At 49.5% G+C, this 17,525-nt stretch overlaps 5 protein-coding genes across 5 annotated transcripts; 2 read left to right on the plus strand and 3 right to left on the minus strand.

Moving 5' to 3' along the window:
* The first annotated feature begins 4,995 nt into the window (after nucleotides 1-4,995).
* On the plus strand, nucleotides 4,996-5,463 carry BDQ94DRAFT_136326 (uncharacterized protein). The gene has a single exon (XM_026764838.1). The coding sequence runs from the start codon at nucleotides 5,073-5,075 to the stop codon at nucleotides 5,241-5,243; it is 171 nt and encodes a 56-aa protein (XP_026630403.1). The 5' UTR covers nucleotides 4,996-5,072; the 3' UTR covers nucleotides 5,244-5,463.
* Nucleotides 5,464-6,169: 706 nt separating this feature from the next.
* BDQ94DRAFT_136327 (uncharacterized protein) lies at nucleotides 6,170-7,657 on the minus strand. The gene has a single exon (XM_026764839.1). It carries the CDS (start codon nucleotides 7,060-7,062, stop codon nucleotides 6,841-6,843), a length of 222 nt encoding a protein of 73 aa, XP_026630404.1. The 5' UTR covers nucleotides 7,063-7,657; the 3' UTR covers nucleotides 6,170-6,840.
* Nucleotides 7,658-7,728: 71 nt separating this feature from the next.
* On the minus strand, nucleotides 7,729-8,439 carry BDQ94DRAFT_136328 (uncharacterized protein). Its single transcript, XM_026764840.1, has one exon. The coding sequence runs from the start codon at nucleotides 8,373-8,375 to the stop codon at nucleotides 8,082-8,084; it is 294 nt and encodes a 97-aa protein (XP_026630405.1). The 5' UTR covers nucleotides 8,376-8,439; the 3' UTR covers nucleotides 7,729-8,081.
* Nucleotides 8,440-9,288: 849 nt separating this feature from the next.
* On the plus strand, nucleotides 9,289-11,368 carry BDQ94DRAFT_89612 (camp independent regulatory protein). The gene has a single exon (XM_026776791.1). It carries the CDS (start codon nucleotides 9,738-9,740, stop codon nucleotides 11,163-11,165), a length of 1,428 nt encoding a protein of 475 aa, XP_026630406.1. The 5' UTR covers nucleotides 9,289-9,737; the 3' UTR covers nucleotides 11,166-11,368.
* Nucleotides 11,369-13,667: 2,299 nt separating this feature from the next.
* Nucleotides 13,668-15,035, minus strand: BDQ94DRAFT_166586 (uncharacterized protein; the record flags this gene model as incomplete). Its single annotated transcript, XM_026770583.1, has 2 exons — nucleotides 13,668-13,976; nucleotides 14,055-15,035. 2 exons carry the CDS (start codon nucleotides 15,033-15,035, stop codon nucleotides 13,668-13,670), a joined length of 1,290 nt encoding a protein of 429 aa, XP_026630407.1.
* Nucleotides 15,036-17,525: the final 2,490 nt, after the last annotated feature.

Below are 17,525 nucleotides of genomic sequence, written 5' to 3' on the forward strand. Positions count from 1 at the left end.
CTCACTCCCTCCCTCCCTCTGTCTCCGTGGAATCGAGCACCTGATAACTGTACTGTATGTAGGATGTATGAAAGGAGGAATAATTACTAAATACATACTTATTAGTAACAGTCGTGACTGGGTAGATAGTCATTTTCCCGTTTGGTACCACTTTTGATACCCTCTACTAGTTACTACTATTATCTGCTAGGACGATCCGCTCAGACAACAACCTACTTACTTACTAGTAGTCTAGCAGCACCTCTCCTCCTCCTTCTCTCCTCCGACAATTCGCCTGTCCTTGAACCCCATGTCCCCCAATCACCATTCACATGGTGCCTGCCCGCGTTACCTAAACGGGGAAAAACCCAACTTCCCGGACCGGAGCAAGACCTTCCACCGACCTAACTAACTAACTAACTAACTAACTAGCCATGACCCAAACCACACTCTCTGGTCGCGTTCATTTCCAGGCCCAGGTCTACGGTTCACCGTCCGTGGCGCTACTGGATGCATCTGGAGCCGGGCAAATCACCTAGCGCGCTGTCTCTTCGTTTTCTTTCTTTCTTTCTTTCTTTTTTTTTATTATTATCATTATTTGTGCGAATCCCCTCTGGTCTCGCTCTCGCTCAATCTAGCCATACATAGCGGACATGCAACAAGGGCCACATTATCTACTATATACTAGTACTAGTACTATTACTCAAGAACGTGGGGACTTTCTAACACTGTGGAATACGGAGAACTAGGGAGTCCAGTGACTCAGATTCAGTGGGGAAAAAGTAGGCATTGCCAGCCCAGAAAAATGGCACGGACACTGACTGGATCCTGGGACCGGACCCAGACCGGTCGGGTCGGATTCGTTCCTCCTACTCGCCTTGGATACGAAGCAGTACACACGTCCACGTAGGAAGGAGAGAAACATGCCTGTTTAGCATATCGAATCATCTGCCACGCAATCAATGCCATTCTCCTTTGCCTGTTAGGATGCAGCTATTACCTTTGAACTGCATTCCAAGACATAATTGCTTCAAATATCCAGCGACTAACGACATTGATATTAAAGATGTGTCATTCTATGGGGTTATCCGCTCTCGCTCCAGTGTACTTTTCTTTTTCTTCGCTCTCTCTAACCGAACCCGTCCCGGGGCGCTGGTTCGGAATACGAGGCATCGTTACCCATCAGTAAGGGATGATGGCCAACTAACTGGAGCTGTAGGTATGGGCCGAGCTATATGCCTCCTAGTTCCTACTGGGGCACCTTGGATTGGACGCTACTGTAGAGTTAGCTGATGAATGGCGCAGGACCCCTAGACGACCAACATAGCATAGCATATGGCTTGAGAGTCTGTCTGGAGCGCAGCAAGTGAACATTTCAATTTCTCTAGGGTTGCCTCCTGCTTTGGGTTGCTGATCATCGAGTCGGCTTAACAGGGACTTTTATCGGAGTTTCCTGGTTCAAGTAGACTTTTGTTACCAGTCACCGTGTCGTAGTAGTACATGAGGTGCATCCTCACTTGACCAGCGGCCCATGTATGCACCAGGCACCCAAGAGTTTGATCTTTCCCCCGGTGGCTCTTGCAGCTGCATGCAATACTATATGTATGGGTCCTCTCTCGGTAACCATTTGAGTTTCTGGGTATAGTAAGGGCTTCCTGGTCACTACCAAAATCCCGTCAGACAGGCAGGCAGGCCGGCAGGCACGGCTTGTATGAAGCCAAGTCTGTTGCAGCTTCCTAGTAGCTCCTGGTACAGGATGGATTGGCTGTACAACCGGAGGTCACTTCTCCAAGATCCCTTTTTTACTCTCGGCCTCAATTCCTCATCATGCTGTATCTCCACTAACTCACATAGTGCCTGAGGCTCCAGAGCAAACCGACTTAGAGTTTCCTGGCACTGGGTCTGTCATTGCTGGCCCACCACTGCCACCGGAGGAATAAATGTCAGCAAGCCAGCAAGCAAGTCACCACCGGCCTGTCAACGAGGGTTACCTGACGATCAAAATCCAATTCGCGCCTGGTAAATCGAAGAATAGTGTGATCGTCCACTGTGGTAGAGCCTATTGTAAAACTAGTCTTAATGGATGCTTTTTCATCTTCCCCCCTCCTTCCCCGGGTCTTTCAGCGTGGAATTGAGTTTCGACAAGCACCCACCGGTGCGATCGTCTACTGCTCACCCACTTTGTCGGGACCTTACTATCGGACCTGTCCCTTACCACCCGGTCTAGAAGGACGATCTCCTCCCTGAATTGCACCTGCTGTTGACCAAGATGAGCTGCAAAACCATGCTAGTAGGGGGAAAGAAAAGGTCCAAGAGTCGTGCTCGCGCGTCTGTCGGCGCTTCCGTGGGTGGACTCGCCGGGCAACGAGAAGATAGCTCAGATTCACAGCCCCAGCAGCAGTCGCCTATGGGCTTTTGGATCTTCTGGGGATCTCCCGCGAAAGTTTTGGCGACGGTCCAATATAAGCTCTAGGAACGGTGCCCCCCTGAATCCTGACAAAGTTACCGACAATTCCAGTCGATTCAACTCTAAAATGTTTAGAGTTGGGCAGGGCTTTATTGGTTTTTCTCCTAGCGACCTAGTCTGGCCCCTACTGCTGCTTTGGCCTGAGGGCTCTTTAAGATGATCGCCGCCGTGTGGGACGCTTCTCTTCCTTATTGTTCCGCTCAGATTTTCCTTTATTATTCTGATTATTATTATTGCCCACCCCCTTCCCTGCAACCAGTCTCCACGCCCTTCGTATTCGAGCGTGCGTGGCATAGGCACGGTATATGTCATGGAGGATCATGACCATAGGAAGAGAAAGCTCCGCTTCTGCCTTCTTTCATCCCGATCGACCATCCCCGGGGGATCCCTGCTGGCACATTGGAGCAAAGACTTTCTGCACGGATCCCGACGGAGCCTGACTGGAACCGTCGGCCGGCCCAGTGGAAGACCTCGAACCCAGACATCGAAGCTGCCTTGCTGATGGGCACGTTAAGTCTTTTTCTTCTCTATTTGGTTTGTTTTATTTAGTTTTATTTTTATTTATTTATAATTCTTTTCTTTCTATTTTCACCCCCGGTAAGTCGATCAACGGGGCACATGAACGTCAGTGGTCAGTCGCAACCGTGGAGCAGGATAACGAGTAGACGGGCATCTTCTTGATCTCCGGCCACAGTGGCGGGAGCGACGCGGAGGAGCCGACGAGATTGTTGAGTGAAAGCAGGCAGACTGGCAGAGAGGAAAGTTGACGCGGCGCACAGTCCTCCTCTTGGGCATCTGGTCGTCATGCGGTTCCGTCTACTCGTCACAGGCCACCACGGGTTGCTCTGTCGTCTACTGGTTATGTTTCTATGGGAGCTGACGAAACCAGTCGTCTTTTCGACTTATTGTCGAGAGGGTTTCTATTGGGCTGGAAATAGGTCACCGGTGCGGCCGGGATGGATCGTTGACGACTAAAAGTGCGGGTATGATGATGGGCGGTGATGATGACAACCGAGGTCATCGATCATTTTCATTCACCACTGTACTGCCATGTGTGTGTGTGTGCGCGCCATGTTTCTCTTTCTCTCGGCTTTTCCATTCTCCCTTTTCCTTTGTGCCTGCCATTTCTATCATCCGGTAAGTCCTTGGCTTGGTATCATAATCATGAGATTAGTATGACCCCATAGCGGATTTTTTTCTTTTTTGTAAATGTACGGAGTACGTTCTGATGTAGGCTGGATAATGACTACGAAGGCTTAGATGATTTGAGCCCGAGGGAAGTCGGGAGAGGATAAGAGAAGAGGAGGGGAGCTACTGTGAAAAGGCGCGCGCATATGGGCCGCAGAGCTCGGACCGCGTTTGCCAGATTGGGGGAGGGTCACGAAATTCAGCCGGAGGAAGCCCCAGAGAGAGAGTTGAGTGAGTGAGTGAGAGGGAGGATGGGGGACTGGAGCAGTTGCCGGTCGAGCGCATTCCCGATTCGATGTGTAGCAATGGGATGCAAGTTGCTGGGGCGTCCCAAATCTTCTCCAGACCCTCTCTCGCTCTCTGGGACCAATCCGAACGGGTGCCGCCTTGACGCCATGCAATAATCACCCGTCCTCTCACAACCCCCCGAGATCTGAGCCCTGGGAAGGAAGGCGGCCGTTTGATTGAGTTGTCCTTTTGTGGTCATTATTTTTCTTTTACTTTCTCACCCCTTCCTCCATCCGTGAGCTAAGTTAGGTATGTCACTGGGATTATGGTTGTCTTACAGTTTTTTTTTTTCAGGAACCTGATGTTTGATTAATAACTATGACGATAGATGAGGGCAGGGTAGTATTGAGAGGGGAAGTATGTTATGTGTGTATGTAAGTAGTTATGTAAGTGGTGTTTTGCTGGGGCTTACTAAAGATCGCCCACTAGGGAAACATTAGGTAAGTTAACTAGCTGAATGGCAGCTGCTCGATGACGATGTGAAAATGGGTGATGATTTAATAATGCAGAAACAAGTCCATGGAAGAGGAGAGGAACAAGAAGAATGTCCGACCCTACTTACTGCCATCCACTTTTACATAACACTTCTTTTCTCTTCTACTGCTGCCAATCTGGTTCAGTGTTTGTGTGTGGTGTGTGTGTGCATACAACTATGTAGTGATAGTAGTTAGTATACCATGTTAATACCACTGTCTGCTATAGAAAACACCCCAGTACATATACATACACCAGTTACTTTACCACTTTACTTAGATAATACAGAGTACAGCAAGTAGAGATAGTTAGTTAGTTAGTTACCAAAGAGCCGGTCGATCGACTCTGCCCGAAAAAGGCAAAAGTGGATTCTTGACTTTTTTTTCTGGGCCTCCCGATCAATGACTTGACCGGTGCACATCAAATCAAATCGACTCTCTTTTCGTCAGGGGCGGAGCCGTGGTTGGATGACTGCTCGTGCCCCACCGCTGCAGCCAACCCCTCAATCAGTTCAGTTCCGATGGGGAGAGAGAATGGTTGATGGAGTTGGGGTTTTGTGGGTAGGAGGGAGAGAGAGCGCATCATGGGATGAGATGGGTTCATGGTTCTACTTACTACTTATGATCAGGAGGAAACAAGAAGAAGGGACGAGAATCAATAATACATAACACAAAACATGATTAGGGGGGTTTCATATGACGTTCTTGCCAATTGGCAGGTACTCGTGAGTAAACAGTTACAAAAGAATGCGGAGAATGGCAGACGACCCGATAAGATTCCTCAACCATCGTCGATGCTAGAGAAGAAATCAATCAGTCAACCAGTTAATCGCCCGCAACATTCCTGAATCCATTCCCTCTCCCCCCCTTCTCCGCTATAGGATGATGGCCACTGTAATGACCACCCGGTGGATATCTTGACAACACTTCATAGCGCTCCGCCTCCTCCCTCCTCTTCCTCAACCTCCTCCATTGAGTGGTTCAGGCATCGAGGCGGTGGGATGGGATGGTCATCCCGACCGTGCACGGTAATTGAGCCGCCAGGAATACACGCTCAGATGTAGTTAGTTAGTTATTTAGTTAGTAGCTCTGATCCCATCCCTCATGGGGCGTCTGTCCTCCCCTCGAGTTATTTATTTCCCGCCTCCTGTTTTTCCCCTCCCAAAAGAGGCGTAGGTAAGTAAGTAGGCCCCGGCGGCTCACGCCTAACTGACACAGCCTCCCCCTCCCCTCGTTGAATCCTTCTCTCCCAACCGAAAATCCCTCCCGTACTAAGTAGATATATGATGGCATTAATATCCCTCGTTAATCGTGGTTCTTTCTCGCTCGTTCCCTCTCAGGGCTATGGCGGGGGTGATAGTGATGATAGACGTCTAGTTATTGGTGCACCGCTGCTTTTCTTTACTAGCTAGTGGTAGTGACTCCATACGATCTACCATGATAAATCCAGGACTGGAGAATGGATAGATAGTAGTAGGAGGAGATTGGATCACCAATCCAAGGAATTTCGAAATTGGTTGGATATACTAAGCCGGGATGACTTCTGTATGTCCACAGCTGTTCGTTTTACCCCGGCTTTGGCTGACATGCCTCCCCTACTACATCTCCCAGCTAGTTTAGCTAGCTGAGTTAGTTACCTACTTTACCTACCTACCTACCTAACATCGTACTTAAATCACACTCGCGCATACTTAATTAGCTTCGTATCCTCTCTATATCTATCATCTATCTGAACACCCTTCCCTCCTCCTTTCGCTCCCTCCCACTTCCACCCCAGACTTGCACTGCATGTCCCTTACCCGAGCCTATCCGTCATCCCATCTCCAATCTCAAACCCCCCTCATCCGATTATAACCCCGATAATTTCCAATCCCATGCCCCGTTTATCCATCCTCCAGGTACCTGCAATTCACCACACCGTCCTGGGGCGTCCGTCTCATTTTGGTTTCCGTCTCGAATTGGCGGTCCCTTAGCGATCCCCCGATCCACTCTTCCGTCCCCTCATTAACCTCCTTCCACCCCCTCTTTCATCAATTTTGACTTTCACTTGTTCTACCTAAATCTTAAAATCTCCCTACTCTTCTCGTCTTGAATCTCGGATTGTTACATGACTTGTTCCCCACTACTGATTATTTCCCTGCATTGGCGTCATTTGGAGGATTTTATCTTGGTCATTCATTTCCCAAAGTTTACGCACTATCTGGAGGGAAAGCAAGTGAAAGAGCCGCAAGTTAAAAAACGTTGACAGCAGCAGCAGCAGAAGACACCGTGGACTAAGAAAGACGACGCAGTTCAAGTTGAGTTGAGTGTGTGTGTGTGCAACCAGGACGATAAAGTCAACGTCACTCCACTGCCACGGCTAAGGTTGGGACCTACTTTTAGTAGTTACCAGCAACCCAAAACCAAACCAACCCCAGCAAAGTGAAACGGGGTACCTGCTTCTCATCATCCCCGCCAGCGTGGATTCACACTTTCTTCAGTACTACCAGTAAGTTGCTCTCTTGTCTGTCGCTCCATGGGAAGTATGAACCAGGATTGGATCATTATCACAATACCACATACACCCTGCCAACACATACATCCTACTACTGTATTATGATGCTCTCTCCAGTTTTCTGTCGATTTGCTGTTCTTATTTTCTTCCCTGCGAGATTGATCCGTAGACATCCATGACTACCAATGTGGTTTGGTGGTGGGTGTTTGGGTCATCTCAATTTCCCCCTGTTCCTCCTCGATCCTAGTTCCCATGCCTATCTTGTGTCATACGCTTTTCTTATGCTTAACTAAAACTACCATTCGACTGGATCTGCAATTTGCATCAACTGGATTTTCCGGTGGATCTGGTTGATACCCCTTCTGTATTTTATTTCACCTTCGTGTTTTGTTCTTACCTTCTATTTTTATTTCTATTTCTATACTTATTTTTTTGTTTTATTTTTGTTTTATTTTTGTTTTCCGCCCCATACCCACACTAGCCCATTCTTGCTGTCTGTCTTTCAATGTTGCCTCCCCAAGGAGTGTTGAAGCAGGAGATGTGTGCGTGTGGTGTGGTGTGCGTATCTTTCTGCTGCTCAGCCCTTCTTCGGGTTTGGCGAAAGGAATGAAAGATGGAGCCCGCCGATGGCCTCTGCCTCATGGCCGGAGAGATCCACCGGCGGCGGTGCTTCTGGCGGGCTCGTCCTGCTCCTTGGGATCACTAGTTGCACCCACACCCCATCCGTCCTTCCCAATTTCTGCCTCTCCCTCTCTCCCTCTTCCCCCCCCCCCCCCCCCCCCCCCCCCCCCCCCCCCCCCCCCCCCCCCCCCCCCCCCCCCCCCCCCCCCCCCCCCCTCCTCCTCCCCATCTGGCACTGCTCGGGCCTACCAGTCTGGGTCGCCCCGCCTGCAGCCCGGTCGCTCTTCATGACGGAGGATGTGTTTTTTCCTCGCTGAGCATGTCCTTCCCTCCGTCTGCCTGGCCGTTTGGCGTTCCCTGCAACCCGCACTATGCCCGGCTCTGGTCTAGTTGGACTGGCCTTTCCGCCCATTCATCGCAGGCCATGGTATTTTTCCTTCCCTTCCCTGGTTTTACCTGATCACCAGGAAGGGGGAGGGGGGAAAGAGGACCGCCTCTTTTCTTTTCCCTTATTTTTCACTAAATTTCTCTCTTGGTTTTTCTTCAAAAAAGAAAAGAAAAAGATAGATAATTATTTTCTTATGTTAATGGTCTTTTCATACTGTTTGCGATGAATTTTTTTTATCTCTACTTTCTCTCTCCCCAAGACAGTTTCCCTATTTTCTGGAAGGGAAAGGTGAGAGAGAGAGAGGAAAGGGTAAAAAAACGCGATGCCTTTTACAATACCATACATGGGTACCCTGCCAATGTTCTGGGAATTGGGATGATTTTTTGGCGTTATTTTTTTCATTTTTTTATTTTTTTGGCACTGCTGCTCTTCCCCCCATACAACTATTTCATAACTTCCATTGGGATGGGATTGCATTCCTTTTTTCTTTTTTTTTTTTTGCTCTTATTTTATTTTTCCCAATTTTTTTATTTTATTTTTTGTTCCCTTTTTTTTTTTTTCTTTTTTTTTTTTTCCTCCCTCTTCACTTTTTTATTTTATTTTATTTTTTTTCTTCCCTTTTTTTTTTCTTGTTCCCTAAATTATTATATTCCTGATTTTCCCTTTTCTGATTTATTTCTATCTGCCTCTTTCCCCGTCTCGTTCCACGGATGTTTAAGGTCAACTATTGTCCCCTCTTGTCTTCCGAGTCCACCACACTCCTTCCCTTCAAGCAACTCCCCCATTCACTTTTGAAACATTCCTGGTCTCTACTTGCCTTTGGAAATTCATCGCACTTCGTTTCTCGCATGGCCCGGGTGGCTTTACGTGAAGCTCCAAAGTGGATAAATCGGCTTACATACCTGCTCCGAAACAGGCACCGAACAGCTCATACGGCGTAAGCTGAGCTGGTCTCTCTCTCTCTCTCTTTCCCTCACTATCGCTTCTCGCGCAGTGGATTGTTGCCCATCCAACAAGTCCCGATTCCCGCATCGTCTTGCGCAGCAGCATCAGCAACAGCCTTTTGGGTTGAAGAGAAACTCCCGGGCCCAGGGTATTTAAACTCCCTGTCAAAACGGGTTTCTCCTTGCGAGCAGAAAGCTTGGGAATTCCCGCAGCTGGTTTGGTTGGAGACACAACCTACCTCGATCCGATCGCTATCCGTGGAACCGGAGCTCCAGTCGACCCAGCTGCACTAGGGCCAGACGCTGCTCTCCAGATCCAACCCTTTCCCTGTGCGAGGATTTGGGAAAAAGGACGGGCCCGTGCTCGCTGTCGATCCGGCTCGCCCAAGTCTGGTAGTAGCCCTTAAACTCAGAAGGAGGGGGGCGCTTTAAACTCGCGCCATCGGCCCTCTTCTACGGTTCAACCATCACCGTCAGCTCTCTCGACTTGTCATTCTCTCACCTTCGCACCAGAGGTTCCCACTCCTCGTCTCTCCTAAAGGTTATTTGCCTCCCCCTCCCTGCTTTTCTGGAGTTCCCCCCCAATTCACTCCCTTCATCCCCCTCCCTCCCTCCCCCCTCCCATTCATTTTTTAGCTCGGGACATCGTCCTGGCTTTTGCTGCAACGGCCGAACAACAAAGAAAGAAATTCTGACAGCCTGTCAGGCGGGATTGTTTTGATCCCATTCACTGCTATTCCTCCTCTGCTTGGTATCGAAACCCCAGTGTCACCCTGGCCAATCCGTCTAGCCGAGTTACTGGGAAACCTTGATCAACGGTGGTGTTAACCTTGATTGATACTACCTCTTTGCCCCCCTTTCAACTAGGTTCGAACCTACAAACAAACGCAAAACAATGGTCAACGGCACCGCTACGGTGTTGGAGCCCACCTTCACGGGATATGTCGCGACAACACAGGATGCGCTGATTCTCTTCGAGGCCTGTCTGACGGGAGTGCTGCACCATGTGCCCCGTCGGCCTCACGATCGCGAACGTGGTCACCTGGTCCGCAGTGGCAGTGTGTTCATCTACGAGGAGAATTCGTCGGGAATTAAGCGATGGACGGATGGAGTGACCTGGAGTCCCAGTCGAATCCTGGGCAACTTTCTCGTCTACCGCGAACTGGAGAAGCCGTTTCCCCCCGGCGAAAAGAAGCGAGCGATGAAGAAGGCCAATCGACGCCCGGTGCCTTCCACAAGACCTGGGGAGCCGTATCCGCGACAGGACAGCAACGGCGGTTATTCGCCGTCCTCGACACCCGGTCAGTATGCTGGAGACCGACCACACCAGTTGGACGTGGAGAGAGCGTTGGTAGGCTCGCTGGTGGACTCGTATGGCTTCAAAGATTCGGGACTCGTGAAGAAGACGATGAGTGTGACGGTTTCGGGGGTGACACACCACCTGGTCTCGTATTACAGCGTGGAGGACGTGATGCGTGGGCTGCTGAACCCGCCATCGATGGTCGACTCGCTGCGATACATACGGCCTCGTGCAGAGCTGACGCAGAAGCAAAGCTTCCGGGCCCCCATCGATGACTTGGAATCAGGATCCTTAGAGAACCCGAACGACCCCCATGCGATATACGGATACCGACCTCAGTTGGTAGCACCGCCCGGGTATGCGATTCCCAACCCTCATCCCGAATTTTACATGCACCCCGCGCCGTACGCTGCCACGCATGCTCCGCAGACTGCGGCAATCCCGGGATACTCGATGGCAGGGTCGATTTCGGCGCAGTCGGCTTCCAATCCCTATCTTCCCGCGCCGTCTGCACCTACCCAAATCCCGCAGAAGCCAGACGACTATTCCCAATTCCGGACACCCACTCAGTATGGAACGAGCTTTGATGCTCTGGGTCACAGTGCTCTGTCGTCGTCGATTCCTTCTACACTCAACACGGGCATTCCAAGTTCCTTGAGCGATCGCAACCGATCCCAGTCGGATCACAGCCCTTCTGCCTATCGCAACTCGTCAATATCCTCACGCAGCGTTGCGACCGACGCCACCTCGCCCATCGACCCAGCAACGCCGGCCACATATTCACGGGGAGGAAGCTTCAGCCTGGGCCCGCTAGATGGACCGCATCAACCACTTGAACAGCGTGGCATGGCTGCGTTTGACCCAGGCATCCCGCGCCGGGAGTCGAACCCGATGCATGCGCCTTATTATCCAGGCGCAGACCGGCATCCGTACTACGTGAGCGCTACCGCTCCGGCAGCTCATGCCAATTACCCCGTGTCGACATGGGCAGCGGCGGCTGCTCCAGCGCAGCCTCAGATATGACTCTAAATTCTTCAGCGACCATGATTTGTGGTTTTACCCTCGCTTTATCTTTACTTCTCATACCCCCCTCTTTATTTTCTTCCGTACGAATTTTATTTTCTATTGTTTTCCAGAAGGGCGGCAATTTGGGAATAGACTATGCATATACGCTGTGGATGAATACCCGGGTGGGAAAACGCTCTTAGAGGAGACATGGGTGGCTTTTTCCTTGTTGCTGCTGCTTCTGTTACCCCTACGATGATACGATGTCGATCAAAATACCTTCTTTTCTCTTTATATCTTTATTAGCCTGTTCGCGGGTAGTACCCTGGGGGGTTTTCTGGGATTTATTCCGTGTTTTTGCTGTTTGGAGGGTTCCTGATTTGCGCGAGTGTGGATTGGTTTTCTGTTCTTTTTCATGCGATTATGAGCAATGGGACGGTTTTGGGTGGCATGGTTCTGGGGCGGCTATCTGTCAACTCTTTTGTTCTGTTTTGTTGTCTTGCTACGTGCTACTACTTGATGCTCATTGCTTTTGTGTGCTTGGTTCGCTATCATCATATCCTTAGTTGTTACATATGGGAGAAACCATGGGTCTTTAGTGGTGTACATGGAAACTTTTTGACGAGATGATCCCGCCAGTGATGCATGCGTACAACCAATCAGTCAATCAATCCTGGGGTTTCTTTAAAAAGCTCATATTCCCCAATGTGCGCTGCTTTCGCTTTACGCAACTATTAGTGGGCGGGTATTGTGGTTCGTTTTGATGCTACGGAAGGGCTTTTCTTTAAGGTCATGTGCGGAAAGGACAAGCTGATGATATCATCAATTATCATGTCATCACATCATTGTCGGGGGTCTAGACATCCCGATTATTCAAAGGATTAATTATTCAATCTTCTGTTAAATATTATGAGAATGCAGTGGTTGTTGCTACTACAACTACTTCTACTAGCTACAACTTTCCTCTTGTGTCATGTTATATACCTATACCTCATAAGGTCAAGACATACTATCTATCAAGGGTTATCATCCACGATGTAGTAGACATATAGTTCACATACACATAACATTGAATTTGCCAGCCAATCAATCAATCAAATCCCCAATGGTCTAGACCATCTAGTAGTACCTTAGCTAGTATGAAAGTATAGTACTACGTATTATCAAAAAACAGGGAACTGGGTAGTAGTCAAGAAAAGAGGTCCACATATTCATTTCAGATAGAAGTGGAATTAGTGGAATTAGTTGATCGATGCGATCGATCGAAGCGGGAAGTTAAGAGGGTCTTGTCTGGTAGTAGAAATGGTGGATGTGGATAATAGATGAAGTTAAATGTCACGGTGACACTTGCCTCCACAACACACCCTCCACAGCTTAACTAGTATCTTACCGGCGGGAGGGAGGAGTATGATCTAGACCGTTTCTTGATTCTTCTATCTCTTTCTTTTTCTCTCTTTCTCTTTCAGAGGATTGTTTGTTATGGTATGAGGTTGTTGATGTATGGGATCTCTGATAATCATGAGAAAGGTGGTTTGGTTGGTTGATATGGGAAAAGGAAGTATGGGGTGTTTTGTTTATTTGGAGTTATATTCGATTTGATTGATTAAATACTTTACTCCTATTAGTTACTTTATTAATTAATATCATTCTAATGTCTAAAGAGCTTCGCTTCGATTCATTGATTCCATGCGGAATATTAGTAGTTAGGAAGAGTCATTACACATGATCATCATGTGTAACTAACTACTAATATGTGGTTGGCAGGTTGTTTGAGTTAGATAACCGTCTGCAGAACATGTGCTAGCTTAAGATCCATATATACTTGGATAATTTGTTTACTTCCTATTTCCTGGTAATATAACTCATATAGAGTCTATCCTCATTATTCTGTTTGCGTGGTGGTAAGCGTTGTTGCTCGATAGTTATGGAATTGGTGGGTGGGTGTTACGTCACTACTTTCTTAGTAAGAACCTTACGTGACGATACTGTATTATACGATACTGTAAGAGGATTACCGATGTTGCTGTTGTTTCCTCTTTCGTATATCACTCTGGGTACTTGTTAAGGACTAGGCGAAGAAGTATATATGATACTGGCTTCGTAGCTTGGGTTTACTTGTTTACGTTTACTAGTAGTGATGGTGGTGGTGATGATGTTGTGTGTCTATAACTCTCACTTACCTATTACTTCGTAGTTTGTACAGACACTGTAGAGTAGAATATGGCGATTTACTACACTTCATATCATGGAACTTGGTAGTATATACCAGTAGTATATTTTTCATGGGTGAAATATCATGCTACTTCATCTCGTAGTAGTACTATGTAAATGATGACAATAATAAAATGGTCCATACTCTACTTTGGAGGTACAGCATCGACCCTTTTGAATTATATCTAAACTGATCGCTGCGCAAAAGTTCACCCAATTCTAGCGATTCAATCTAGTATGCCGGGTATATCATGCTAATCGCTAACAAACCAAGACAATCAGACACCCGCCAACTCCATGCTAAAAATGCTATTTATTATTTCCCTTGCTTCGTCGCTCCGTTCGCTGCCCGTTTCGTACGTTGGTCACTTCCGATGTCACATGCGCGTACCGGCTGCTTGACCCATGTGCATTATCCAACAGTAACCGCATTGTGAAACTCCCCGGGTCGAATCCCGGTATTGCAGGAATGGGCTGGTTGAGGTTGAGTCCCGATTTGCCCGGCAGCAAGGCGGGGAGCTTGGGAACTCCACGCAACGGTTCGATCATCGTCCAATCGCGGGTCACGTCGCGTCGGACTTCGTTGTCGTCTTGAGATATTCCGCCGTCTGGGGAGATCTGCAAACTCCAATGTCAGTATATATTCCTGCTCTCCTCCCAAATTCCAACACTCGAGGGAATTGGGGTACCACGTACGCCAGATGAGAACTTCCGCCCCGGCATATGCACGTAATTATCAAATGAGCTTTCTAGGGCAGCAAAGTTGAACCCCTTGTCTGCCGTGAGGGGCTCGAAACGCTGGCCCACTTCTGTCCGGAAATCCACCGGCCGTCGACGCACGGGCTTGTATCGCGGTAGGGCTAGCAGGGGCCCCGGGTAACTTGCCCACCAGCATTGGACGACGGGGTCGATGTCCAGCGCAAACTGGACCCGGCTCTCCGCGCGGGGTTTTGAGATCAACATGGCGAAGGTGAACTCGCGCGGCAGGCCCGATCGCTGCAGGTTGTTCTCCTCCAGGGTCCACACGATCTCGCCGCCCTCAACATCGAAGGCTCGACCACGCGGGCTTTTGAGCGATCGCACCGACCCTTGAATCCGCATCATCTCATACCGCTTATAACGACCATTCATGCCACCGCTGGGTGAGAGGCTCGCGACGAGAGGGAGGTCAGAGACTCCAAGCGACCCGCTGAGGCTGTAGTTCCACTGTAGTGTTTCAGGGGAGACGGCGCCGTAGAGGAGGTGCGGGGCATGCATGAGGAAGCGGGGATGGCGGGTCCGGTTACTCGACGATGACTGCTCCCTTGCGCTCTGAACAGAGGCCCGAATTGTAGCTGCTTTGAAGCGATGGGAGAGTGTATTGGGCGAGTGGAAGACGAAGGTGATACCGAGGAAGTCCACGTGGTTGTGGTCTTGGTTGGACACGGCGGGGCTGGCGTAGAACCCGTGCTGAAGGCGCTGCACGTGTGCAGTAATGTACGCATCTCCTGGAAGGTGTCGCTCGTAGATACAAGCTCCATTCACGAGAAGACGGGGGTTGACAAGGTTGGGGTCTGGGGTGGCCGTCGGGTCAGAGGGTTGCTTAGCTTGGGCGGCTGGTTTCAGGGGGGACGAAGAATCCGGCGCTGGAGCGGCAGGACGATCAATTGTCACCATGGCCATTGTAGGGTGTGCCATGGTGAAGGATGGCATTTCTCCTCCATCGCGGTCATCCCGAATACCCATTGCAATATTGTTGTTGGATCTCCATCAGAAGGCAGTGCGGAGAAGGAGGTCGGGGGGAAAAAGGTGCTATGGTATGTCGGGGGGATAAGTGCGTTTTGCGGGTGGAATGCCCGAGTTTCGCGAACTTATCAAAGAGGCCATTATGAGCCAGTGTTGGGGAGGAACGATGACGACAAACGAATCGACAGATGGACGAGGTTATATCAGGTGAGAGAGGCGGCGCGGGTCAGCTGGGAGTCTGCGATGGCCGCATGGATCGCGGGCGCCAAGAGGAGCGGAATCAGTCGACAGCGATCATTACGAAGACCATTGTCAGGTGAAAAGAAGAAGGTCTTTCGATGAGAGACTGACCTCGACGGAGGTAATGAGGGGAGGAAAGGTGGGCATGAAGGATGGCTGGAAGGAAGATGTTGAGCCGGGTAGAAAGATGGGAGGCGGATCCAGTCACGGGAACCTTATTTGCATCGTCCCCGTAACTTCTCAATGCGCTTCAATATCCCCAATGCTAGACGGATAATCTACCTGATCTCAGACTATGCAAGGGGCCGTAGGGCTGATCTCTACCAATCTCTACTAAAGCAGCGCTAAGCCAGAAATCCAGCTCATATAGTCGTCGCGCCGCTATCAGCTGCTACGACGATCAGGAGATCCGGTTGATGCTATCCACCGCGAGATCAAGTTGTTAGTCTGATCTTGCGATCTGATAACGATCGAGTGTCTGCTTGGAAACCTGTTGTTTCGAGTCACCGCGTGGAGTATCATTGCTGGATAGAGGGAGGTATCGCCATGAGACCCAGCTACAGTCCATGACTAGAGTGATATCGTGATCTGTAACTAGCAAGGTTCGTTCACGGGTAAACTACTAAGCAGATATCAATCAACTTGGAAGACTTTAGTGTATTGGAACTATCCGACTCTAGACTCAGCTGCATTCCTTATAGCCTGCTCCAAAGCCGGCTGTGACCAGAACAAGTATTATACAGGCAGCATTCGGAAATCCGTATCAGGCTCTTTGTCTACCAGTTACTGCCGTTAATGAAAAGAATGCTGTCATTTGTCTTCATCAATGAGACATTTTTGCCGTGAGATACCTGTACAGACCGCTGCTTACGGATCCACCTTCCCTGAAGATATTATGTCTACCGGAAAGACCCATCTGCCAAGCAACAGTCTGCAAAATCTACACCGTTGCCCCGTGTCTAGTCTAAGCCGCTAGGGCCCAGTCCAGCCACTATGCAGATCTCCAATACGCCCTAGTACGAAGCTGGAAGCGTAGCAGAACACCCTAGGTTCATAGTTGATTGATGCTTGTTTGCGAGCAGTGTGTAGCTGGACAAACCTCGTGTCGATCCACCCCCAAAAGACAAGCTAGCAACGAGCTAGTAGCATTTGGTTAGCAGGAAGGATTTGTGATTGACAGCACTCGATGCAGCTTCGTTGGTCTGTGAGGAGCTGGCCCCATCCACATCCAACCATATGCATCCAAAGACATACCCTGGACTGATTAATGTATCGAACTGAATTGGCCACTGAATCTGGTGGCAACGACGCGGAATTGCTTGTTCCCTAATATAGTAGGTTCATCCTGCATGGAGTCCCACATGAGAGCGATGATTCAGTCTCATAGACACAACCATAACCATAGTGGTTTGGTTGGGGGGAACCGGCAACGGATGCCGGAAGAGTAACGCCATTGTGGGGTACTTCCCTGCAGGCTATGCATATAGCCGTGCTATCCGCTGTTGAAAGAAAGCAGGGATTGTTGATCAATGCGACATTAGTTGAGAATAACATCGACAGGCCGACAGTCTTGCTCCGGAAGGAGACCCGGTTACACGACCAGCCTATACCCTTCGTCGAACACGTGGATCTGGTAGTTTCATGGCTTGGACAACATTCACCATACGTGCAGAGGGCATGCTATTCCGTCAGATGATGCGAATAGATGGGATACGTCAACCCAAAATACGGCAAGCCATAACATCGACACGAGGGTTGTAACGCCAGGTGAATTGTTCCAAAGAAACCGGATTGTGTCACCGGTGGCCGCAGAGGTAGATCCACGCCAAGAATATGAAAGGCAGCGGAAAACCATTGGCAAGTGGCTCGCAGCCGGACAGGCTGGATCATAGAAGATAGTAGTGGCTGGGTTGAGCTATAGCGGTGCGAGAGACCGCGGACCCTGGCCAGAGTGACCGGGCATGCTTGGGGCTAGTGCCAACTAGGCACTCACACCGAGCAACGTGCAGGTTGACATCGCAATTTTGCGTCCAGGTGCAGGGAACCACTGAGCATGAAGTACGCCACAGTAGATAGATATTCATGAAAATCGAGGAGTAAAAAGGGAGCGAGAGAAACATTACGAGCCACTCCGCGCTTTGCGTAGCTGCCTGAGCTGACCGCAAAATGCGCATGGATCCGTCCGGAGCTGCCACTGCTATA

The sequence above is a fragment of the Aspergillus welwitschiae genome (genome assembly GCF_003344945.1).
Source record: "Aspergillus welwitschiae strain CBS 139.54b unplaced genomic scaffold BDQ94scaffold_4, whole genome shotgun sequence".
Taxonomy (NCBI): Eukaryota; Fungi; Ascomycota; class Eurotiomycetes; order Eurotiales; family Aspergillaceae; genus Aspergillus; species Aspergillus welwitschiae.

Excerpts from the sequence above, each read along its gene's own strand:
- BDQ94DRAFT_136326 (XM_026764838.1), top strand. The coding sequence starts at position 5,073 with ATGATTAGGGGGGTTTCATATGACGTTCTTGCCAATTGGCAGGTACTC.
- BDQ94DRAFT_136327 (XM_026764839.1), bottom strand. The coding sequence starts at position 7,062 with ATGTCTACGGATCAATCTCGCAGGGAAGAAAATAAGAACAGCAAATCG.
- BDQ94DRAFT_136328 (XM_026764840.1), bottom strand. The coding sequence starts at position 8,375 with ATGCAATCCCATCCCAATGGAAGTTATGAAATAGTTGTATGGGGGGAA.
- BDQ94DRAFT_89612 (XM_026776791.1), top strand. The coding sequence starts at position 9,738 with ATGGTCAACGGCACCGCTACGGTGTTGGAGCCCACCTTCACGGGATAT.